We start from the raw sequence: 25,731 nt of genomic DNA, 5'->3' as shown, positions 1-25,731 counted from the left end.
GTTCCTAAAACAGCCTTCATCGGGCTGTTCTCGGAAACTGCCTGCTCCAGGTGACCGCATATGTTTCAGAGCGGTTCACGGCGCAGGCACAGGTAAGGACTTACCTCTGCATCGCCGGGCTTGGGAATAAAGATGGCAGATCGCATGTGTTCGTCAGCGAACACTTCGAACTGGCCATCACTGGTCATGTGATCAGTTCTAAATGCAGTAGCTGAAAAGGACCTGGGATGATGTCACCATCATGTGACCAGTGCAGGAGAGGACAGCTCAGCAGTGAAGAGAAGCCCTGGTAAGAGGCTGAGGGGAGATCTGCTATATGTGGAGAGGTAGAGCAATGTTGGGAGTTGTAGTTATTTAACTGGGACTGTATGTTAGGGCTGAAGGGAGGGAATTTATTTACATGTGACAGTGAGGTGGAGTGATGTTAATTACATGGGACTGAAATTTGGAAGTGGCTGGGGTAGGGTGATAGTATTTACATGGGACTGTATGTTGAGGGGTAATGTTATTTATATGGGACTGCATGTTGAAGGCAGCTGTGGGAGGGAGTAATATTATTTTCATGGGATTGAATGTTAAGGAGGTGATGTTATTTACATGGGACTGTATGTTGAAGGCGGCTGAGGAGGGGGTGATGTTATTTACATGTTATTTACATGGGATGTTATTTACATGGGACTGTATGTTGGACGGGGCAGGAGAGATGGTGTGATGTTATTTACATGGGACTGTATTTTGAAGGGGGCTGTAGATAGAGAGGGATGTTATTTACATAGGATTGTATATTGGAGGAGACTGGAGAGATAATGTGATGGTATTTATATGGGACTCTATGGCGGAGGGAGGGAAAGAGTGTTATTTACATGGGACTGTATGGCGGAGATGTTGAAGAATTATAATTTCTAAAGACACTAAAAGGAGGAATATAACTACAGGGGGCACTGCAGGTGGCATTATAATTACTTGGGGCGCTTCAGGGCGAGCATTATAACAGTAGGGGGCAGTATAAATACTGGGGGCACTGTGGGGTCATTTTAAATCCAGGGGACATTAGGCGTTCTTATTACTACTGGGGGCTCTATAGGAGGGATCTGCATTATTTCTACTAAGAGCACTATGGGGCCCCTATTACTACTGAGGGGTCTGTAGAGAGCTTTATTACCACTAGGGGAATAATAGGGGGCCTTATTTCTACTAGGGGCTCTGTGAGGGTATTATTAATACTGGAGGGCTATTCTACTAATGGAGCATTATCACTGTTGGGTCCAGTAGGGGGCAGTATTACAAATGAGAGCATTCTAGAAGGGAATTACTATTGGAGGGACCATGAGGAGCACTATTACTATGGGGGGCACTCATTTTTCTTCCGGATAGTATTTGGGGGTACAGAAAAGTAAGGAGGCTAAGATGTCTGTGTGTCACACTCTGCAGAGACGAGGCGGCTGAGAGAAGTGTCTGGACCAAATAGAGAAGATGATGACAGAGAAGATCTACATCAGAGGAGACATCACCTGGGAGGCCCTGGATGTGACAAGTATGTGCTGCTGTATAGCGAGTACAGGAAAATGTCTTCAGTGCTAGTGTTTGCAGAAGGGGGGGGGGGTGCGGTTGTTCAACTTGGGCCATATTCATTGGTGCTTGGGCCCTGGATCTTTTGAGACCCTTGCAACGCCCCTGCAGTCACCAAAGGAAGCAATATGGATACTAACAATACATTAGTAAGTGCCTTGTATTAACTTCCTCTACATAACAAAGGCTATTTGCTGAAGTGAGACGACCTATTTAAACACAGTGATGTCACAGTACAGGGATAATAAACACAGTGATGTCACAGTACAGGGATAATAAACATAGTGATGTCACAGTACCAGGACAATAAACATAGTGATGTCACAGTGCATGGATAATAAGCTTAGTGATGTCACGGCACAGGGATAATAAACACAGTGATGTCACAGTACAGGGATAATAAACACAGTGATGTCACAGCACAGGGATAATAAACACAGTGATGTCACAGCACAGGGATAATAAACACAGTGATGTCACAGCACAGGGATAATAAACACAGTGATGTCACAGCACAGGGATAATAAACACAGTGATGTCACAGCACAGGGATAATAAACACAGTGATGTCACAGTACAGGGATAATAAACACAGTGATGTCACAGTAGAGGGATAATAAACACAGTGATGTCACAGTAGAGGGATAATAAACACAGTGATGTCACAGCACAGGGATAATAAACACAGTGATGTCACAGCACAGGGATAATAAACACAGTGATGTCACAGCACAGGGATAATAAACACAGTGATGTCACAGCACAGGGATAATAAACACAGTGATGTCACAGTACAGGGATAATAAACACAGTGATGTCACAGTAGAGGGATAATAAACACAGTGATGTCACAGCACAGGGATAATAAATACAGTGATGTCACAGCACAGGGATAATAAACACAGTGATGTCACAGTAGAGGGTTATTAACCACCTCCGGACCGCCTAACGCGCCGATGCGTCCGGAAGGTGGTTGCTTTTCTCCTCCTGGACGCATCGGCGCGTCATCTCGCGAGACGCGAGATTTCCTGTGAACGCGCGCACACAGGCGCGCGCGCTCACAGGAACGGAAGGTAAGCGAGTGGATCTCCAGCCTGCCAGCGGCGATCGCTCGCTGGCAGGCTGGAGATCCGAATTTTTTAACCCCTAACAGGTATATTAGACGCTGTTTTCATAACAGCGTCTAATATACCTCCTACCTGGTCCTCTGGTGGTCCCTTTTGTTAGGATCGACCACCAGAGGACTCAGGTAGGTCAGTACAGTCCCACCAAACACCACACCACACTACACTACACTACACCCCCCCCCCCGGTCACTTATTAACCCCTTATAAACCCCTGATCACCCCATATAAACTCCCTGATCACCCCCCTGTCATTGATCACCGCCCTGTCATTGATCACCCCCCTGTCAGGCTCCGTTCAGACGTCCGCATGATTTTTACGGATCCGATCCATGTATCCATGGATCCGTAAAAATCATGCGGACGTCTGAATGGAGCCTTACAGGGGGGTGATCAATGACAGGCGGGTGATCACCCATATACACTCCCTGATCACCCCCTGTCATTGATCACCGCCCTGTCAGGCTCCATTCAGACGTCCGCATGATTTTTACGGATCCGATCCATGTATCCATGGATCCGTAAAAATCATGCGGACGTCTGAATGGAGCCTTACAGGGGGGTGATCACCCATATACACTCCCTGATCACCCCCTGTCATTGATCACCCCCCTGTCAGGCTCCATTCAGACGTCCGCATGATTTTTACGGATCCGATCCATGTATCCATGGATCCGTAAAAATCATGCGGACGTCTGAATGGAGCCTTACAGGGGGGGTGATCAGTGACAGGGGGGTGATCACCCTGATTACCCTGATCACCCCCTGTCATTGATAACCCCCCTGTAAGGCTCCATTCAGACGTCCGCATGCGTTCTGTGGATCCGATCCATGTATCCATGGATCCGTAAAAATCATGCGGACGTCTGAATGGAGCCTTACAGGGGGGGTGATCAGTGACAGGGGGGTGATCACCCTGATTACCCTGATCACCCCCTGTCATTGATAACCCCCCTGTAAGGCTCCATTCAGACGTCCGCATGCGTTCTGTGGATCCGATCCATGTATCCATGGATCCGTAAAAATCATGCGGACGTCTGAATGGAGCCTTACAGGGGGGGTGATCAGTGACAGGGGGGTGATCACCCTGATTACCCTGATCACCCCCTGTCATTGATAACCCCCCTGTAAGGCTCCATTCAGACGTCCGCATGCGTTCTGTGGATCCGATCCATGTATCCATGGATCCGTAAAAAATCATGCGGACGTCTGAATGGAGCCTTACAGGGGGGGTGATCAGTGACAGGGGGGTGATCACCCTGATTACCCTGATCACCCCCTGTCATTGATAACCCCCCTGTAAGGCTCCATTCAGACGTCCGCATGCGTTCTGTGGATCCGATCCATGTATCCATGGATCCGTAAAAATCATGCGGACGTCTGAATGGAGCCTTACAGGGGGGGTGATCAGTGACAGGGGGGTGATCACCCTGATTACCCTGATCACCCCCTGTCATTGATAACCCCCCTGTAAGGCTCCATTCAGACGTCTGCATGCGTTCTGTGGATCAGATCCATGTATCCATGGATCCGTAAAAATCATGCGGACGTCTGAATGGAGCCTTACAGGGGGGGTGATCAGTGACAGGGGGTGATTACCCTGATCACCCCCTGTCATTGATTACCCCCCTGTAAGGCTCCATTCAGACGTCCGCATGCGTTTTGTGGATCCGATCCATGTATCCATGGATCCGTAAAAAATCATGCGGATGTCTGAATGGAGCCTTACAGGGGGGGTGATCAGTGACAGGGGGGTGATCACCCTGATTACCCTGATCACCCCCTGTCATTGATAACCCCCCTGTAAGGCTCCATTCAGACGTCCGCATGCGTTCTGTGGATCCGATCCATGTATCCATGGATCCGTAAAAAATCATGCGGACGTCTGAATGGAGCCTTACAGGGGGGGTGATCAATGACAGGGGGGTGATCAGGGAGTCTATATGGGTGATCACCCCCCTGTCATTGATCACTCCCCCCCTGGTAAGGCTCCATTCAGCCATTTTTTTTGGCACAAGTTAGCGGAAATTTTTTGTTTGTTTTTGTTTTTGTTTTTTCTTACAAAGTCTCATATTCCACTAACTTGTGTCAAAAAATAAAATCTCACATGGACGCACCATACCCCTCACGGAATCCAAATGCGTAAACATTTTTAGACATTTATATTCCAGACTTCTCACGCTTTAGGGCCCCTAAAAAGCCAGGGCAGTATAAATACCCCACATGTGACCCCATTTCGGAAAGAAGACACCCCAAGGTATTCCGTGAGGGGCATATTGAGTCCATGAAAGATTGAAATTTTTGTCCTAAGTTAGCGGAAAGTGAGACTTTGTGAGAAAAAAAACAAAAAAAATCAATATCCGCTAACTTATGCAAAAAAAATAAAATTCTAGGAACTCGCCAGGCCCCTCATTGGATACCTTGGGGTGTCTTCTTTCCAAAGTGGGGTCACATGTGGGGTATTTATACTGCCCTGGCTTTTTAGGGGCCCGAAAGTGTGAGAAGAAGTCTGGGATCCAAATGTCTAAAAATGCCCTCCTAAAAGGAATTTGGGCCCCTTTGCGCATCTAGGCAGCAAAAAAGTGTGACACATCTGGTATCGCCGTACTCAGGAGAAGTTGGGCAATGTGTTTTGGGGTGTCATTTTACATATACCCATGCTGGGTGAGAGAAATATCTTGGTCAAATGCCAACTTTGTATAAAAAAAATGGGAAAAGTTGTCTTTTGCCAAGATATTTCTCTCACCCAGCATGGGTATATGTAAAATGACACCCCAAAACACATTCCCCAACTTCTCCTGAGTACGGCGATACCACATGTGTGACACTTTTTTGCAGCCAAGGTGGGCAAAGGGGCACCTTTCAGATTTCGCAGGCCATTTTTTACACATTTTGATTTCAAGGTACTTCTTACACATTTGGGCCCCTAAATTGCCAGGGCAGTATAACTACGCCACAAGTGACCCCATTTTGGAAAGAAGACACCCCAAGGTATTCCGTGGGGGGCACGGCGAGTTCCTAGAATTTTTTATTTTTTGTCACAATTTAGCGGAAAATGATGATTTTTCTTTTTTTTTTCTTTTTTCCTTACAAAGTCTCATATTCCACTAACTTGCGACAAAAAATAAAAAATTCTAGGAACTCGCCGTGCCCCTCACGGAATACCTTGGGGTGTCTTCTTTCCAAAATGGGGTCACTTGTGGCGTAGTTATACTGCCCTGGCAATTTAGGGGCCCAAATGTGTGAGAAGAACTTTGCAATCAAAATGTGTAAAAAATGCCCTGCAAAATCCGAAAGGTGCACTTTGGAATATGTGCCCCTTTGCCCACCTTGGCAGCAAAAAAGTGTGACACATCTGGTATCGCCGTACTCAGGAGAAGTTGGGCAATGTGTTTTGGGGTGTCATTTTACATATACCCATGCTGGGTGAGAAAAATATCTTGGTCAAATGCCAACTTTGTATAAAAAAATGGGAAAAGTTGTCTTTTGCCAAGATATTTCTCTCACCCAGCATGGGTATATGTAAAATGACACCCCAAAACACATTCCCCAACTTCTCCTGAGTACGGCGATACCACATGTGTGACACTTTTTTGCTGCCAAGGTGGGCAAAGGGGCGCATATTCCAAAGTGCACCTTTCGGATTTCACCGGTCATTTTTTACACATTTTGATTGCAAGGTACTTCTTACACATTTGGGCCCCTAAATTGCCAGGGCAGTATAACTACCCCACAAGTGACCCCATTTTGGAAAGAAGACACCCCAAGGTATTCTGTGAGGGGCATGGTGAGTTCCTAGAATTTTTTATTTTTTGTCGCAAGTTAGTGGAATATGAGACTTTGTAAGAAAAAAAAATAAAAAATAAAATCATCATCATTTTCCGCTAACTTGTGACAAAAAATAAAAAGTTCTATGAACTCACTATGCCCATCAGCGAATACCTTAGGGTGTCTACTTTCCGAAATGGGGTCATTTGTGGGGTTTTTCTACTGTTTGGGCATTGTAGAACCTCAGGAATCATGACAGGTGCTCAGAAAATCAGAGCCGTTTCAAAAAGCGGAAATTCACATTTTTGTACCATAGTTTGTAAATGCTATAACTTTTACCCAAACCATATTTTTTTTGCCCAAACATTTTTTTTTTATCAAAGACATGTAGAACTATAAATTTAGCGAAAAATTTATATATGGATGTCGTTTTTTTTGCAAAATTTCACAGCTGAAAGTGAAAAATGTCATTTTTTTGCAAAAAAATCGTTACATTTTGATTAATAACAAAAAAAGTAAAAATGTCAGCAGCAATAAAATACCACCAAATGAAAGCTCCATTAGTGAGAAGAAAAGGAGGTAAAATTCATTTGGGTGGTAAGTTGCATGACCGAGCGATAAACGGTGAAAGTAGTGTAGTGCCGAAGTGTAAAAAGTGGCCTGGTCATGAAGGGGGTTTCACCTAGCGGGGCTGAAGTGGTTAAAGGGGTCTCACTTCAGCAAATAGCCTTTATTATGTAGAGGAAGTTAATACAAGACACTTACTAATGTATTGTGATTGTCCATATTGCTTCCTTTCCTGGCTGGATTCATTTTTCACATTGATGTCATAGTACAGGAGTAATAAACACAGTGATGTCATAGTACAGGAGTAATAAACACAGTGATGTCATAGTACAGAGATAACACACACAGTGATGATTTAGACCAAATGAAATGAAGCAGATGCCAGGGAGCTATCCTCAAAAAGGAAATTAAAACTCATTAAACAAAAAAACATAAAACCAAATGGAAGCCTGGTATAACGCGATTCCTCAGGCCACCTCTTCTTCATCAGATATATCAGGTATCTGGCCTAAGCACAGCTCAGCCCCATTGAAGTGCCTTCTCAAACAACTAATCGTCGGGGGTCCCAGGTGTCGGACCACCAGGGGATAGGTCATCAGTTAAAATATCTCGGAAACCCCTTTCAGCTATAATTGAGCACTGGAGATTTCCTTTCAGTTGCAGATATTAAATAAATCTCATGTTTTTTTTCTAGTTTTCCCGTCAACAAGAGAAAAGGAAGGGTTTTGTGATATTCTTTCTTTATACAATATTCGTGGTGGCTCCGCTCCGCTCACCGTCTCCGAAAGAGGCCTAAAAAATGTCTGCCCTGACGTAGCGATCATATAGGCAGAAGCCTATATACAGTATGAACCCCTGCCCCAGTGCTTTCAGGTGGTCATCTGGTATCCTTCATTCCTAGTACGACCTTAGGGGGTGCAGTAAAGTTTACCTCTGGCAACAGATTTATTTCGTCAAGACCTAAGCAGGCATTCCGATATCCCATCCATACATTGCACACAACAGATGCACCGCCATACCTGTTATTCCCACTGCAGACGAGGCTTTTCCGTCCTGTCCTCTTCTCACAGACTGGATGCTGATGTCATACTTTGTGCTGGGCTGTAGGCCTGAGAAATGCAAAGGAAATAGGAATATGTGATATGTCTGTCAATACCTTCTGTAGCTGGAATATAGTGTATATTATCCTGCTGTGCCATACTGGGGCGAATCACAGAAGCATAAGGCATCTTGCACACAAATGTGTGCTGCCTGTGGCCGTATTTCAGCCCGCATACGGCGGGTCCACAATACACGGGGCACCGGCCATGTCCATTCCGCATCACGGATGCGGACCCATTCACTTGAATGGGTCCGCAAATCCGGAGATGCGGTGCGGAACGGAAGCACTACGGAGTGTGTTCTTGGAGTTCCGTTCTTCTGTTCCGCAAAAAGATAGAACTTGTCCTATCTTTTTGCGGAAAGTACGGATCGCGGACCCCATTCAAGTGAATGGGGTCACGATCCGCATGCGGCTGGCCCACGGTTGGTGCCCATGCACTGCGGACCGCAATTGGCGGTCTGCAGCACGGGCACGGGCAGCGCACGTTCAAGTACAAAAGGCATTAGTATGATAAACATCAAAAGACAGTGATAAAGTATTAGGGAACACTACTTTTTCTAGATTTAACGGGTTGCACGGTGGTACAGGTTGTGGGCGGTATTGCAACTCAGCTCATTGACTTTATAGAAGCTAATCTGCAATACTACACTTAAAAGGGTTTTTCCGAGATTTTAATACTGATTACCTATCCTCTGAATACGTCACCAGTATCTGATCCATGGGGATTTGAGAAGGCACCGGCAGTATTAAAATCTCAGAAACACCCTTTAACCCATGAACAGGTGCGGTGCTGTTTCTAGACAAATGGAGAAATGCCTTTGTAACCCCTTTAAGACTAAATTTCCATTCTATTGCTTTACTAACTGGTTCTGAATATTTTTGGGGAGATACCTCTTTTCATACACCTACCAGCAGAATAGGGACTAAGAATCTCACCTGTGGGATAATCTTATTATGAGAAAGCACTGGTTGAAGTTTGAGGCTACCACCAAAAATTGAGGTAAAAAAAATTGAGGAAATTGATCTATGAAGCGCAAGCACAGAAACAGATTACATTCTTATTATGAAAAAGCACTGACTGAAAAGTCTGAGGCTACCACTAGGGGAAAATATTATTATGAAAAATCACTGATTGAACAGTTTGAGGCTACCACCAAAAACTCAGTGGATAAAAGAGAGGAGAAAATTGATCTATAAAGCACAAGCACAGCAACAGATATAAAAAAAATCTTATTAGTAAAAGCACTGATTGAGAGGTTTGAGGCTACCATTAGGGGGAAATCTTATTATTAAAACACACTGATTGAACAGTTTTACTCTATCGCCAAAACTTAGTGGATAAAAATAGGGGACAACTGATCTATGAAGCACAAGCACAACAATAGATATAAATCTGATAATGAAAAAGCACTGATTGAAAAGTTTGAGACAACCACTAGGAGAAATCCTTATTATCAAAAAGCACTGATTGAACAGTTTGAGGATACCACAAAAAAAAATCTAATGGATAAAAAAAAAGGGGAAAATCGATGTATGGAGCAGAAGCACGGCAAGAGACAAAAAATCTTATTATAAAAAATGACGGATTGAAAATTTGGCGAATCAGACCAAAAATTAATTTCAATAAATTCACTCATCTTTAAGGTGTACCTTTAAGTATCTTCTCAGTTGTCATTGGGAACTATCAGAAGATGCTATTGGTAGAGTCCATGAGTCTCCCAGCAGTTGCTAGAACAAAGACCCTCCATCGAGGACCATGTCCCTTTAAATTCTACCGACTTCACCCAAAGTGATGCTAATGGGAAATGTAATTCAATGGAGCTCCTATACTGCAGTCTATTTGTGAGATACCATTTCGTGGACTACATATCTCAGTGAGGTTCCAGAAGATGGTAATAGAATGGATATTCGTGTCATGAATGATCCATTGTACAAAGACACAATTGCACAAAGATTACACCAGGTACCCCTTTAAATCCAATGTCCTCAGCCATGTTTTACGATGTTTTACAGGAGAATATATTAGGAAAAATGTCCCTATAGATACAAAAGCATCTGGTTATATAAATGATATCTTCAGAACAATCTCTCTTTCCCCCGCGTACATACGCTCCGCTGCAGCTTTATATTTTCAGTGAAAAATTGAGGTCAGGTCACAGCAGAAAACGACAACTAATTTCTATTGTGTTGAGCAACTTTATTTTGCGAGTCTCCTATGTTACAAGAACAAATCCTTGATGAATAACCTAATTTATACTTATCTAAGTAGAATTTCATCTTTTCCGGGCTCTGCCAGATGCATCTCGCTGCGGCTGCATTTATCTACAGCTTGTACGCACATATTTTTTTTCACTGTCTCATCAGATTGGATAAATTGTACAAATTTACAATTGTATATTCTAAGTCACATAATAGGTAGGAAAGACTCAGATAAAGATATTTTCTTATTCTCTCCCAAAAAAAAAAAGCTACCATTCTTCAAAAGTATGTAAAAAGTAATTTTTAAAAAGAAAAAAAGTATTCTTTTACAATGGTGTCTCCATCTCCCTTTGTAGCCACACATCGGGTTATACAATAATAAGGCCCCATAACATATTGTAATGGGTTCCAATTTGTAGCTGATTCACAGCACCACACATATCCTATCAAAATCACAAAGGACCCAGTTCTTTTTTGACTATATTCCATCTCTGACTGGTTGTTTCCTTGTAGCTTAAAATGTTTCCCTTTAACTCCAAAAAATTACAGTGTCCATGGAGAAGTGAAGACTTGCATAAGTTACCATTCATACGAGTGCTATGGGGCCCCAGGGGAGGAGGTGCTAAGCTGCTCAGAAGTTCTTCTCTTCCCCACATAAAAGCACTGCGTTTTCATGCAGCTGCCACTAGGGGAAGCACAGCGCAAAGAGGTCATTACAGTAACTGTATAAATTCCTATGCACTGAGCTCCCCCTAGTGGTGGCTGCAGAGAGCCAGTTTATTAATATACAGTGCCTTGCAAAAGTATTCACCCGCCTTGACTTTTTTTGTGTTTTGTTACATTACAGCCTTAAGTTCAATGTACTGTTAATCGGAATTTTATGTGATGGATCAGAACACAATAAGTTAGACTATTGTGTTTTGATCCATCACATAAAATTCGCAAAAAAATATAAATAAAACTATTGTTCAGAAATAGAAAACAGAAAATTGGCATGTGCATATGTATTCAAACCCTTTGTTAGGAAGCCCATAAAAAGCTCTGGTGCAACCAATTATCTTCAAAAGTCACATAATTAGTGAAATGATGTCACCTGTGTGCAATCTAAGTGTCACATGATCTGTCATTACATATACACACCTTTTTTGAAAGGCCCCAGAGGCTGCAACACCTAAGCAAGAGGCATCACTAACCAAACACTGCCATGAAGACCAAGGAACTCTCCAAACAAGTAAGGAACAATGTTGTTGAGAAGCAGAAGTCAGGGTTAGGTTATAAAAAAATATCCAAATCCCCAGGAGCACCATCAAATCTATCATAACCAAATGGAAAGAACATGGCACAACAGCAAACCTGCCAAGAGACGGCTGCCCACCAAAACTCACGGACCGGGCAAGGAGGGCATTAATCAGAGAGGCAGCACAGAGACCTAAGGTAACCCTGGAGGAGCTTCAGAGTTCCACAGCAAAGACTGGAGTATCTGTACATAGGACAACAATAAGCCGTACGCTCCATAGAGTTGGGCTTTATGGAAGAGTGGTCAGAAGAAAGCCATTACTTTCAGCAAAAAACAAAACGACACGTTGTGAGTTTGAGAAAAGGCATGTGGGAGACTCCCAAAATGTATAGAGGAAGGTGCTCTGGTCTGATGAGAACTAAAATTGAACTTTTCGGACATCAAAGAAAACGCAAACCCAACACATCACATCACCCAAAGAACACCATCCCCACAGTGAGACATGGTGGTGGCAGCATCATGCTGGGGGGACGGGACTGGGAAACTGGTCAGAGTTGAGAGAAAGATGGATGGTGCTAAATACAGGGATATTCTTGAGCAAAACCTGTCCCACTTTGTGCGTGATCTGAGGCTAGGACAGAGGTTCACCTTCCAGCAGGACAAAGATCCCAAACACACGGCTAAAGCGACACTTAACTGGTTTAAGGGTAAACATGTAAATGTGTTGGAATGGCCGAGTCACAGCCCAGATCTCAATCCAATAGAAAATCTGTGGTCAGACTTAAAGATTGCTGTTCACAAGCTCAAAACGTCCAACTTGAAGGAGCTGGAGACGTTTTGCAAGGAGGAATGGGCGAAAATCCCAGTGGTAAGAAAGATGTGGCAAGCTCATAGAGACTTATCCAAAGCGACTTGGAGCTGTGATTGCCGCAAAAGGTGGTGTCACGGCCACGGTTATGGCCGTGACTCCTTGGGAGCCGCATACAGTTGCCCGCGGTTTGGGTTGTTGTTTCAACCGCAGCTTGAGGCATGATGTTGTTTACCTCAAGTGCGGTTGCCGCGGACAACAGTGATGTGTGCGGTTCCCTTGGAGTTGTGTGCGTGTGTGTATGCACTTTTGTATGTCTGGTGTGCACTGTGTTTTATGTTTGCTGCGCACGGACATCTTCCTTTCACTGTGGCTGCCCGTGGCAACGTTTGGTATAATGTACATGTGGTGGCAGTGTCCCGGCCCTCGGGCTGACTCCCAGGACATGAGTGCCACCCATGTCGTTGCCTGCGGCAACAGCCACAGTGTGTGTTAGTGAGTTGGACACTTTCCCTTTAATGTGTGTTTCCCTTCTCTGGTGCTGGAAGGGTTAACTCCCTTCCCAGTGTGTGTGTGTCACTGGGTGTGTCCGACTGTGGGGTGTGGCTTCTTGGCCTATAAAGTCTCACTGTTTTCCCAGGTCTGGAGGTTGCTTCAGCCATGCTTTGCTGGAGCAGCCTCCTGTATTTTCCACCTGCCAGTGAGAGCCACCCCTGTGGTCATAACCATTATGTCACATTTAAGTTTATGTCCAGTTATGTGTGATGTCTATTTGATGTTTCCTTGTGATTTTGTGCAGCTATGGATCTGGGTCCCTGTGTGCGGATGCGTTCTGAGCTTCTCCTTGCCAGCACAGGGATCCAGTCAGCAAGGCTGTGGCAGGTAGGTGGAACTCCTTGTTCACCTGCCATATCCATAGAGCTGTTTATGTTCCCCTTTTTCCAGCAGCTTGGCCATTGAGACTCCTGCTCCTCCGTGCCTAGGAGGAGTAGGTTGTCTTACCCTGACTCCTAGCTAGGGACCAGACGGAGGGTAAGTCAGGGCTCCTATGTTCCTGCGCATGGGTTCTCCTACCTTTAACCCCTTAAGGACACAGGGCGTACAGGTACGCCCTTGTGCCCTGGTACTTAAGGACACAGGGCGTACATGTACGCCCTGTGCATTTTCGATCACTGCCGTGCGGCTGGCAGTGATCGGAACCCGGTGCCTGCTCAAATCATTGAGCAGGCACCTAGGCTAAATGCGCGGGGGGGTCCCGTGACCCCCCCATGTCGGCGATCGCGGCAAACCGCAGGTCAATTCAGACCTGCGGTTTGCTGCGATATCTGCAGTTTATGATCCCCGCGGTCCCTGACCGCGGGGATCAGAAACTTTAGGTTTCAAAACGTTGTCCAGTATTCCTCCCCCTGCACCCCTGAGTTATTTGGGCACGGTGGGAGGTGCAGGGGGAGGGTTGCGGGCGGTGCGGGCGGTGCGGGAGGCGGGCGGTGCGGTAGGCGGGATCGCGATCCCCCGCCCGCCTCCCATTGCGTAATCGTTGGCGTCTAGTGGGTATACCAGGGTGCCAGCACATTGCTGGCACCCTGGTATAAACGGCTGACATCGGTGATGCGATGTCAGCCGTTTAACCCTTTCCATACAGCGGTCCGTACGGACCGCTGTATGGAAAAGGTTAACAGTAAGAGGGAGCTCCCTCCCTCTCCCATCGGGGGGCTGCTGTGCCTTTGCAGTCCCCCGAATGGAGAGGGAGAGAGCCCCCAGACAGCCCCCCCAGAGCCCCGTCCTTACCCTTCCCCGTCTGCGCAGCTCTGGCCACTACTGAGCAGACGGGGAAGGTTCCCATGACAACAGGACGCCTGCTCAGGCGTCCTGCTGTCCATGGTGCTGAACAGATCTATGCTGAAAGGCATAGATCTGTTCAGACAAAGTGTAAAATACAGTATAGTACTATATATTGTACTGTACTGTATTATGTAGACATCAGACCCACTGGATCTTCAAGAACCAAGTGGGTCTGGGTCAAAAAAAAAGTGAAAAAAGTGAAAAATAAAGTAAAAATCAAAAAACACATTTATCACTGATTAAAAATGAAAGAAATAAAATTCCCTACACATGTTTGGTATCGCCGCGTCCGTAACGACCTGATCTATAAAACGGTAATGTTACTTTACCCGAACGGTGAACGCCATAAAAATAAAAAATTAAAAACTATGATGAAATTGGAATTTTGCCCACCTTACTTCCCAAAAAAGGTAATAAAAGTGATCAAAAAAGTCGCATCTATGCCAAAATTGTAACAATCAAACCGTTATCTCATCCCGCAAAAATCATACCCTACCCAAGATAATCGCCCAAAAACTGAAAAAGTTATGGCTCTTACACTATGGAAACACTAAAACATGATTTCTTTTGTTTCAAAAATGAAATCATTGTGTAAAACTTACATAAATAAAAAAAAGTATACATATTAGGTATCGCCGCGTCCGTATTCACCGGCTCTATAAAAATATCACATGACCTAACCCCTCAGATGACCACCGTAAAAAAATAAAAATAAAAACGGTGTAAAAAAAGCCATTTTTGTCATCTTCCGTCACAAAAAGTGTAATAGCAAGCAATCAAAAAGTCATGTGCACCCCAAAATAGTGCCAATCAAACCGTCATCTCATCCCACAAAAAATGAGACCCTACTTAAGATAATCGCCCAAAAATTTAAAAAACTATGGCTCTTAGACTATGGAGACACTAAAACATTTTTTTTGTTTTAAAAATGAAATTATTGTGTAAAACGTACATAAATAAAAAAAATTGTATACATATTGGGTATCATCGCGTCCGTGACAACCTGCTCTATAAAATTACCACATGATCTAACCTGTCAGATGAATGGTGTAAATAACAAAAAAAAAAAAACGGTGCCAAAAAAGCAATTTCTTGTTACCTTGCCGCACAAAAAGTGTAATATAGAGCAACCAAAAATCATATGTACCCTAAACTTGTACCAACAAAACTGCCACCCTATCCCGTAGTTTCTAAAATGGGGTCACTTTTTTGGAGTTTCTACTCTAGGGGTCCATCAGGGGGGCTTCAAATGGGACATGGTGTCAAAAAAACCAGTCCAGCAAAATCTGCCTTCCAAAAACCGTATGGCATTCCTTTCCTTCTGCGCCCTGCCGTGTGCCCGTACAGCAGTTTACGACCACATATGAGGTGTTTCTGTAAACTACAGAATCAGGGCCAGAAATAATGAGTTTTGTTTGGCTGTTAACCCTTGCTTTGTAACTGGAAAAAAAATATTAAAATGGAAAATCTGCCAAAAAAGTGAAATTTTGAAATTGTATCTCTATTTTCTATTAAATCTTGTGCAACACCTAAAGGGTTAACAAAGTTTGTAAAATCAGTTTTGAATACCTTGAGGGGTGTAGTTTCTTAGATGGGGTCACTTTTATGGAGTTTCTACTCTAGGGGTGCATCAGGGGGGCTTCAAATGGGACATGGTGTCAAAAAAACCAGTCCAGCAAAATCTGCCTTCCAAAAACCGTATGGCATTCCTTTCCTTCTGCGCCCTGCCGTGTGCCCGTACAGCAGTTTACAACCACATATGAGGTGTTTCTGTAAACTACAGAATCAGGGCCAGAAATAATGAGTTTTGTTTGGCTGTTAACCCTTGCTTTGTAACTGGAAAAAAAATATTAAAATGGAAAATCTGCCAAAAAAGTGAAATTTTGAAATTGTATCTCTATTTTCTATTAAATCTTGTGCAACACCTAAAGGGTTAACAAAGTTTGTAAAATCAGTTTTGAATACCTTGAGGGGTGTAGTTTCTTAGATGGGGTCACTTTTATGGAGTTTCTACTCTAGGGGTGCATCAGGGGGGCTTCAAATGGGACATGGTGTCAAAAAAACCAGTCCAGCAAAATCTGCCTTCCAAAAACCGTATGGCATTCCTTTCCTTCTGCGCCCTGCCGTGTGCCCGTACAGCAGTTTACAACCACATATGAGGTGTTTCTGTAAACTACAGAATCAGGGCCAGAAATAATGAGTTTTGTTTGGCTGTTAACCCTTGCTTTGTAACTGGAAAAAAAATATTAAAATGGAAAATCTGCCAAAAAAGTGAAATTTTGAAATTGTATCTCTATTTTCTATTAAATCTTGTGCAACACCTAAAGGGTTAACAAAGTTTGTAAAATCAGTTTTGAATACCTTGAGGGGTGTAGTTTCTTAGATGGGGTCACTTTTATGGAGTTTCTACTCTAGGGGTGCATCAGGGGGCTTCAAATGGGACATGGTGTCAAAAAAACTGTCCAGCAAAACATGCCTTCCAAAAACCAAACGGCGCACCTTTCACTCTACGCCCCGCTGTGTGGCCGTACAGTAGTTTACGGCCACATATGGCGTGTTTCTGTAAACGGCAGAGTCAGGGCAATAAAGATACAGTCTTGTTTGGCTGTTAACCCTTGCTTTGTTAGTGGAAAAAATGGGTTAAAATGGAAAATTAGGCAAAAAAATGAAATTCTCAAATTTCATCCCCATTTGCCAATAACTCTTGTGCAACACCTAAAGGGTTAACAAAGTTTGTAAAATCAGTTTTGAATACCTTGAGGGGTGTAGTTTCTTAGATGGGGTCACTTTTATGGAGTTTCTACTCTAGGGGTGCATCAGGGGGCTTCAAATGGGACATGGTGTCAAAAAACCAGTCCAGCAAAATCTGGCTTCCAAAAACCATACGGCGCACCTTTCACTCTACGCCCCGCTGTGTGGCCGTACAGTAGTTTACGGCCACATATGGGGTGTTTCTGTAAACGGCAGAGTCAGGGCAATAAAGATACAGTCTTGTTTGACTGTTAACCCTTGCTTTGTTAGTGGAAAAAATGGGTTAAAATGGAAAATTAGGCAATAAAAGGAAATTCTCAAATTTCATCCCCATTTGCCAATAACTCTTGTGCAACACCTAAAGGGTTAACAAAGTTTGTAAAATCAGTTTTGAATACCTTGAGGGGTGTAGTTTATAGAATGGGGTCATTTTTGGGTGGTTTCTATTATGTAAGCCTCGCAAAGTGACTTCAGACCTGAACTCGTCCCTAAAAATTGGGTTTTTGTAAATTTCTGAAAAATTTCAAGATTTGCTTCTAAACTTCTAAGCCTTGTAACATCCCCAAAAAATAAAATATCATTCCCAAAATAATTCAAACATGAAGTAGACATATGGGGAATGTTAAGTCATCACAATTTTTGGGGGTATTACTATGTATTACAGAAGTAGAGAAACTGAAACTTTGAAATTTGCAAATTTTTCCCAATTTTTGGTAAATTTGACTTTTTTTTATGCAAAAAAAAATATTTTTTTAACTTTATTTTACCGGTGTCATGAAGTACAATATGTGACGAAAAAACAATCTCAGAATGGCCTGGATAAGTCAAAGCGTTTTAAAGTTATCAGCACTTAAAGTGACACTGGTCAGATTTTCAAAAAATGGCCTGGTCCTAAGGTGTAAAAAGGCTGTGTCCCTAAGGGGTTAAGGTCGGCCCATGCAGATAGGAGTTAGGGTCAGGTTAGGGACGCTGTAGGAGGTGACCTGCTCCCTATCCTGTTGTCCTGGCCGAGCAGCCATAACACCATCTGGCATCACACGGCTAAGGGTTTCCCCCATCCTCAGCCGTGACAGGTGGCTCTACAAAGTATTGACTTTAGGGGGGTGAATAGTTCTGCACATTGACTTTTTCTGTTATTTTGACCTATTTGTTGTTTGCTTCACAATAAAACATCTTCATACTTGTGAGCATGTACTGTAAATTAAATTATGCAAATCCTCAAACAATCCATGTTAATTTCAGGTTGTGAGGCACCAAAATACGAAAAAAAAGTCAAGGGGGTGAAAACTTTGTTAAGGCACTGTATTTTGTGAGTTGAAGCAGGGACATAGAGCTGTATGGAGGAGATTTATTAATGTGTGTCAGTTGTCTGATATATATACATTGAAAAACATGATGCTCAGAATGAGTGCCATATTTTTGAAGATCCTGTTCCACTTTTTCCATGGGCCCCATAGCACCTGCCTGGTCTGCCTCTTTAGTACCTACTCCGATATCCCACTGCAATAAGCAGTAAACTTACACAGATCTCATAGGAACGCCATAGCAAAACTTAGTATGGCCCCCCTGACCCGCCTAGTTTCCCAGTACACCTACATCAATCACTCTGAGCACAATGCCAAAGATGTCTGGTTAATTTCTAATAAATTCAATTTAAAGAGCACCATTCACTAGGAATATGCCAAAAATATGCAGAGCCAGTATGTGTTGCCATCCTTTTCAACTACACTTTCAGTGCAGAGACATTGAATAAAAAGTATACTGTGCTATCTGCAGTTTTTACTATAGGGTTCTATGATCAGTGTATCCTCCTGTATGCCTATACAATGTCATCGCAGCCTCTCTTTGGCGGTATACACCGGCAGAGATACTGGATTACACACTTGAGCTCCCCCTTCTGGCAGCAGCTATAATTATAAAACATAGTAGAGATTTAGTAACCTATCATCATTCTGTTAGCGAAGCTTATGGATATTATGTACAACATTAGGTTGTTTACATATTATATCAGAATTGTTACATTTCTTGACAGCAGGTGCTATCGGCTGTTATAACTGTATGATTTATGCCTCCCTATCGGCTGTTATAACTGTATTTCTTGCCCCTTATCTCCTTTGTTACCTTGGGGGCCAAGAGTACATTGGCAGCCCTTTACAAGATGTTCAGCACAGCCGGTTCACATATGGAGCCAGTTAAATTCCTGCTACTGACAGCCGTAACCAGGCCTTGCCCGTATCTGTGTGAAACTTCATCATCTGTGTCAGAAGTCACGAAAAAATTCAGCTACTCTGCATGACACATGAAAAGGCTTTAGATTTGATATTCAGATTACAAGAGACAAGAGCTGTTATGTAAAAGCTTTAAGGAATGAATATAACCGTAATAATCTGAATTGGACTTGGATAAGCTTGCTCCCAGAGAGTGTATGGTAATCTAATTTAATAATTTGATTTCAAGCATTCACAGATACGCAACTTTAGGCCCATTTCCTATCAAAGGAAACTGCAGAAAGATGGAACACTGTGTTACAACTAGTGCAGGATTTGTGGAGGCAGTGCATGGCACAAAAAGAGGGAACGCCAAAGACAGAACTCATGCCCTGCCCTTCAAGCTCTGCACTAAATATAATACAGTGCATTAGCTCTTCTTGGAATGTTCCTTTAAAAGGGTTGGTCCAGCTCACTAGTGGCATATTACTAGGGTATGCCACCAATAACAGATAGTTGAGGGTCCCAGAGGTAGGACCCACCACTATCTCTAGAACGTGCCTCCAAAGAGAAGGAGAGCTCCCTGTCCATGCACTGCCTGCTCTCCTTTCGCTTCTTTAGGAATTCCGAAAAGAGCCAAGAGAGCGCGCTCGGTTATTTCCATAACTACCATAGAAGTTAATGGAAATTGCACCGTGCAAGCGCTGCCACCCCTCCATTCACCACAATGGTTTTAGAATGCTCTCCAGCTCAAACTGTAACCTGGTGGCAAGACATTGGGTCTAATCAAATATAATTACATTAAAGCCCTATTCATATTTTCGTTCCTCATCCACATTTTTTGTGGATCAGATGCAGAGCCATTAATATAAATAGGGGCCGCAAAATATACGGACAGCACATGGTGTTCCACGGCCCTACAAAAAAAGATAGAACACGTCCTATTCTTGTCCATTTTGCAGACAATAGGCATTTCTATCACAGGGCAGGACGTTCCGATCCGCAAAATGCGGAATGCACATGGCCAGTATCCGTGTTTTGAGGATCTACAATTTGCGGTCTGCAAAAACGTATACGGTCATTATTCTGAGTTTATGAAGAACCCTCATGATTACCCACCTTTAATGAGGTATCTGGTCTTGGGGTCATCGCTTTGTGACACTTGAACCTCTGTCTCCACTCCTCCAGACTGGGCAGCATACTTCAGTATAAAGTAGTCCACTCTAATATTAGGATTCTCCCATTCCACCTCCAAGGAATCTTCTGTCTCTTCAGTCACCCAGAGAGTTCCTAGAGCACCAGCATCTGGAAATGGAAAGTAAAGATGACTTCTACTACACAGAATTTATTTATTGTAGACCTTGTATCCATACATTGCATCAGTGAAGAACATGGACGTATGAGTAGACACCAAACTGGTCTTGGTAAACCTGGTCACACAAACTGAGATGTCAAAATGAGACATCTTGTTGTCAAGTTCCCTGGATCTGTACAACAAATGGCATACTGACTAGAAGAAATGAAAAAAATCTATTTGCATAAGTTTGATCATTGAACATCAGAAGATCACTTTGAAGGGATAGGATAGATAGACAGACAGACAGATAAATAGACGGTCCTGAACGTTTGATAAACAGTTCTATAAGAAAATGTCAGTGTGTATATACTGTATAATAGATGCCACTCTCTATATAATGTTACTGCCCCCCCTTCCCTCACCAGTTTGGCCTTGAAGTTCGGCTGGATCGCTGGTCACCCCATTCTTCACTTGGTACATCAGTATTTGGTACAGTGTGCTAGGGCTCAGTCTGCCAATCTGGTAGAAGTCTTGGTCTGCAGAAACTTTAATTTGCTGTTTCAGGCTTGCATCTCCGTAAGGATAATAACTAATATAATAATAGTCCACATCCACCAGTACATCCCAGGAAAGGCTCAGAGAGTCCTCTGTTGTGCCGACGAGACGCAAGTTCTGCACGGCCATTACTGTCATAAAACAGAAATGGGTAAATTACTTTTAATACCCGTTGATTCTGAAACAGCGACAACTTACTTTATCTTTGTACTTCTGATGTCCACCTTTTATCAGACAAGAAAGTGTTTACTCTGATCAAGATGAAAACCAAAAACACATGTGAATCTCATACATAAAGACTTTAGTGTTTTAATATATTCCCAGGGCACATCATCTTGCTGAAGGGAACACAACAGATAAGCTGGCACCAAGGCTGGTGACATTTATGCAACTTAAAGGGAACCCGTCATCAACGTTATGCTAACCTCACTGAGGGCAGCATAAATTAGTGACAGTTATGCTGATGTCAGCGGTGTGTCACTCAGTGGTTGCTGAGAACCAGCATCATACTCATTGCAGCCCAGGCCTTAAAAGGAGTCAAATCTTGAGAAGAGTCCTGGTTATACATAATCTCCTGCTCTCTCGCCCATCTGCTGATGATTGTCAGTTCTCTGCTAGAGAGAAAGGGAGAAAACTCGGTATTAGACGGTCAGTCATCAGCAGGTGGGCAGGAAAGCAGGAAGTCATGAATAACCAGGACTCTTCTCAGGTGGCCGTGACTCTTTTCCAGGCCCAGTCTGCAATGATTGTGATGTTGGTTCTCGGCAACCACTTACTTTTAACTTATAAATGACAGACCGCTGAAATCAACTCACCTGTCTCTGCTATATTCTGCTGTTAGTATGGGCAGCATTAAGTTGATGACAGGTTCCCTTTAATATTAATGAATTATTATAACAGTTTTATTTATACATTGTATGGCAGTATTACTTGATTACTGTATTATTAGATTACTATTTGTGCAGTACCCCAGACCTGGGAGTATCTACAAAGTTTGGTCTGTTATATAATGTTTGTAATGTTAATGCTATGTACAGCAAGCTCAGTCGTTCAAGCATGAGCCAGGCAAGGGTAGAGTTAAAAGTCCTGGCCTAGCCCCCTCTGGAGCTCAAGATGTGGGCTGGCCCCACCCCCTAGGTTTCCAGTCAGATTAGCTGTAAAGGGTGAAGGAGAAGGAGCAGTCTCCATGTGCTCCTCTCCCATATACTCCAGCTCCAAGACCTGGAGGCTTGGTCACTCCCAGGAGATGAAAGCAAGCAATAACTAAAGGAGAAGGATATGCATGGCTACAAAGAGAGAGTGAGACAGAAAGGTAACTCAGCTCAAGGTGATCCAGCACCTGCTGCTGCTGAGGGATTACAAGTTAAGACACCTTATAAACCCCAAAATAGTGTACACTACAGCCACAGTTGCCAGAGCACAGCTATTAGCCAGAGATCCCTATAGCAGATATTGTAGCCAGAGTAATCTGAGGGCCAACATGCATTCATCTGCTTAGTTCATGCTGGGACATCTGGGAGGACTTTGCATTGTATACAAGCTACTGCTGGATTTACTACAACTTCACTCGTGCATACAGTAAAGAAAGACAATTGTTAAGTTTCATCTGGCCTGGTCTCTAACTCTCTGAACACCACATGCTGGCCATTGCATCTCCTACACATGCCCTGCCTACCACCCACCCACATGGACATTAACACTATGGGCACCCCAAACCACCATCAAGCAGGGAGTCCACAGCTACATGGAGTGTCCCAAGGGAGAACAGGGTGCCCCTGCTTCACTGCACCAACTAGTGTTGAGCGAATCGAAGTCTATATAGAGAATCGATTTTTCGTGAAATAGTGTACAAAACACAAAAAAATGAAACATACTTCATTCATTTGCTCACGAAGATCCAGCCGCCTTGATTGAAAGTCTTGCACGAAATACCGTGTGTGGTGACGTATGACATCACCACACTGAAGACACCATCACAGGCCACGCAAGATTTTGCGCTAGATCTTCAATCAAGATGGCGGCGACATGCCCGTCATGAGAAAATGTATGCGGTAAGTATGATTTAATTTTAATTTTTATTTTACACCCGATTATTGTTTTCAGATGCCGTGATCATGTATGAACGCAGCATCTGAGAGGTACAATCGCAGCTCCCTGTCATTGCACCCACTACTTACAAACAAATGCGCTTTGTAACTAAGTAATTCATCATGAAGCACATTTTTTTTGTAAAATTTGGTAAAGCAGCCTAATTGAATTTATGAATACTTTGCTCATCTCTAGCACTGATCCCAGGGATTGATAGCCTTAGCGAGTACACCGTGACAGATCATCATCAGGGTCCCTACCACTCTCGTTCTCTGCTCCGGATCCTCAGAAGCTTGCTGCATTTGTACAGCACTGTATGGTGGTACTTATATTGTGCGGCACTGCTATCTCTTTTGCAGAGTATGGTGGTGTCAGCACCGTATAGCATTATTTGATATACTGGCAGGCAAACAAGACTATAACGTACCTTTGCAGGAAACTAGCTAACTAGAACCTATTGCTCAGGCACTGTCACGGTACCTTCGGTGACAGAGGTTAGAAGATCAGAGAGACTGACTGCACGTGAGGTTAACTGACAGTCTCTTGATTCTCAGTGTTGTGGTTTGGTAATGACCACACCTCTTGTCAGGTGCAGCTGGCAGTCATTACTGCTTCCCTATTTAGTTCCGTTGCACACTTCATACCATGCGGTTGATATTCTCTGCTTGGATTTGGAAGAGTTGGTGTGTGGACCTTATCTGTGTTCCTGCTCATCCATTTTCTATAAGATAGGTTGTACTGCTCATTGTATTTGGTTGTTCCCTTGTGCTTGTTGTTACTAGGCCTCAGGGAGACGCTGGTTCGTTCACCTGGGAAGGAACCAGTAGTCTCATTCCCTTTCACTACCTCTAGGGTATCTCAGGGCTCCTAGGGTTTAGGTTCCGGTGTATGTTTTTTTCCCACCTTCAGGGTCTATACATACTGACAGGAGTCAGGGCAAGATCTAGGGGTTTCCTAGGAGGTGACCTTTCCCTTCTCCCTAGCCTTGAGGCCTAGTTCTTTTTCCTCTCCCTTCTATTGCTTTCTGGTGTTCCTCCTCTCCCCATTATTCGTGACAGGCACTTTCCAACAGGACAAGGTGCCTTAAATACTCTGAGGTGGACAGCCATAAACTGGGGAAAATTAAAGTGCGCAAAATGACTCTTTGAGTGCCAAAGGGAGTGCGCACACCGGCCCTACACACAGTGAGAAGCACGGCAGAAAAAAGGCAGGTGGACACAACTGGCAGCCACAAACACCCGGAGGGAGTAATAATATTGCTGCAGCCCCAAACCGCCAGAGAAAGCAGGTGCATGCAGCCATAATTGCCAGGCAGAGTCGGGCCTCAGGTACAGACGCGAGTATAGGAAAAATGTCTTGGTGCACTTGAAGTTTTATGATTACAGAAGTTCAATAATGCTGATGGTCCACTTTGTAAGCGCAACCTTATAATGTGGAAGCCTCCTCTGCAAAGCTCCTTTTTCTGAAAGCTATATCTATATTTTTAGTTGCTTATATAATGGTAATAAAAAAGTGGTGTACCCTAAGGTTCAGTGCTGGGTCCTCTATTACCTAATTTATTTATTAATGATATCGAGGACAGGATGAATAGCACCATTTCTATTTTTGCAGATGACACTAAGCTGTGTAGTACTGTGCAGTCTATGGAAGATGTCCACAAACTACAACCTGACTTGGACACTCTGAGTGATTGGGCATCAACTTGGCAAATGAGGTTCAATGTGGACAAATGTAAAGTTCTGCATCTTGGTAGTAATAATCTCTGTGCATCATATGTCCTAGGCTAGGGGATGTAACACTGGGAGAGCCATTTACAGAGAAGGAATTGGGAGTCCTTGTAGATCATAGAATAAATAACAGCATACTGTACAATGTCAATCAGCTGCTTCTAAGGCCAACAGGATATTGTCATGCATTAGAAGAGGAATGGACTCGCTGGACAGGGATGTAATACTACCACTTTACAAAGCTTTGGTGCAGCCTCATCTGGAATATGTAGTTCAGTTCTGGGCACTAGTGTTGATCACGAATATTCGAATTGCTAATTTTTATCGCAAAAATCGTCACTTCGAGAATTCGCGAATATTTAGAATATAGTGATATATATTAGTTTTTTTTTTTTTAATCAGTACACATGATCCCTCCCTGCTTCTAGCTTGTGGGCCAATGAGAAGGCTACAATATCTTTGACTTTAGGAGTAGTGTTGATTGCAAATTTTCGTACTGCAAATTTTTGAATTGCCGATTTCCTCAATCAAGAAAATAATGACTGGACTCGAATTTGCGAATATATGGCGAATATTCGCCCAAATATTCACAAAATATCACGAATTCGAATATTGCCCCTGCCACTCATCACTACTGGGCATAAGTCCACAGAAAGGATGCCCTGGAGCTGGGAAAAGTAAAGAGGAGAGCGACTAAACTGATAAGAGGCATGGAGGGCCTTAGTTATGAGGAAAGATTAAAATAATTAAATGTATTTAGTCTTGAGAAGAGATGTCTAAGGGGGACATCATTAACCTATACAAATATATAAATGGGCCGTACAAAAAATAGGGTAATAAACTGTTCCATGTAAAATACCCTCAAAAGACAAGAAAAAGTTCAGTGACCA

At 43.4% G+C, this 25,731-nt stretch overlaps 1 protein-coding gene across 1 annotated transcript in view; it reads right to left on the bottom strand.

Annotated features, from left to right (window-relative positions):
• The window catches only part of LOC122944155 (tenascin-like), a 76,455-nt gene that overhangs the window by 33,535 nt on the left and 17,189 nt on the right, over positions 1–25,731 (bottom strand). Inside the window, 3 exon segments of the mRNA XM_044302385.1 lie at positions 8,048–8,137; positions 20,294–20,479; positions 20,894–21,157. Of these exon segments, the coding sequence (XP_044158320.1) occupies positions 8,048–8,137; positions 20,294–20,479; positions 20,894–21,157 (540 nt within the window).

This window comes from Bufo gargarizans, chromosome 7, assembly GCF_014858855.1.
Source record: "Bufo gargarizans isolate SCDJY-AF-19 chromosome 7, ASM1485885v1, whole genome shotgun sequence".
In the NCBI taxonomy this organism is placed as follows: domain Eukaryota; kingdom Metazoa; phylum Chordata; class Amphibia; order Anura; family Bufonidae; genus Bufo; species Bufo gargarizans.
This window is presented reverse-complemented; position numbering and strand designations above follow the sequence as displayed.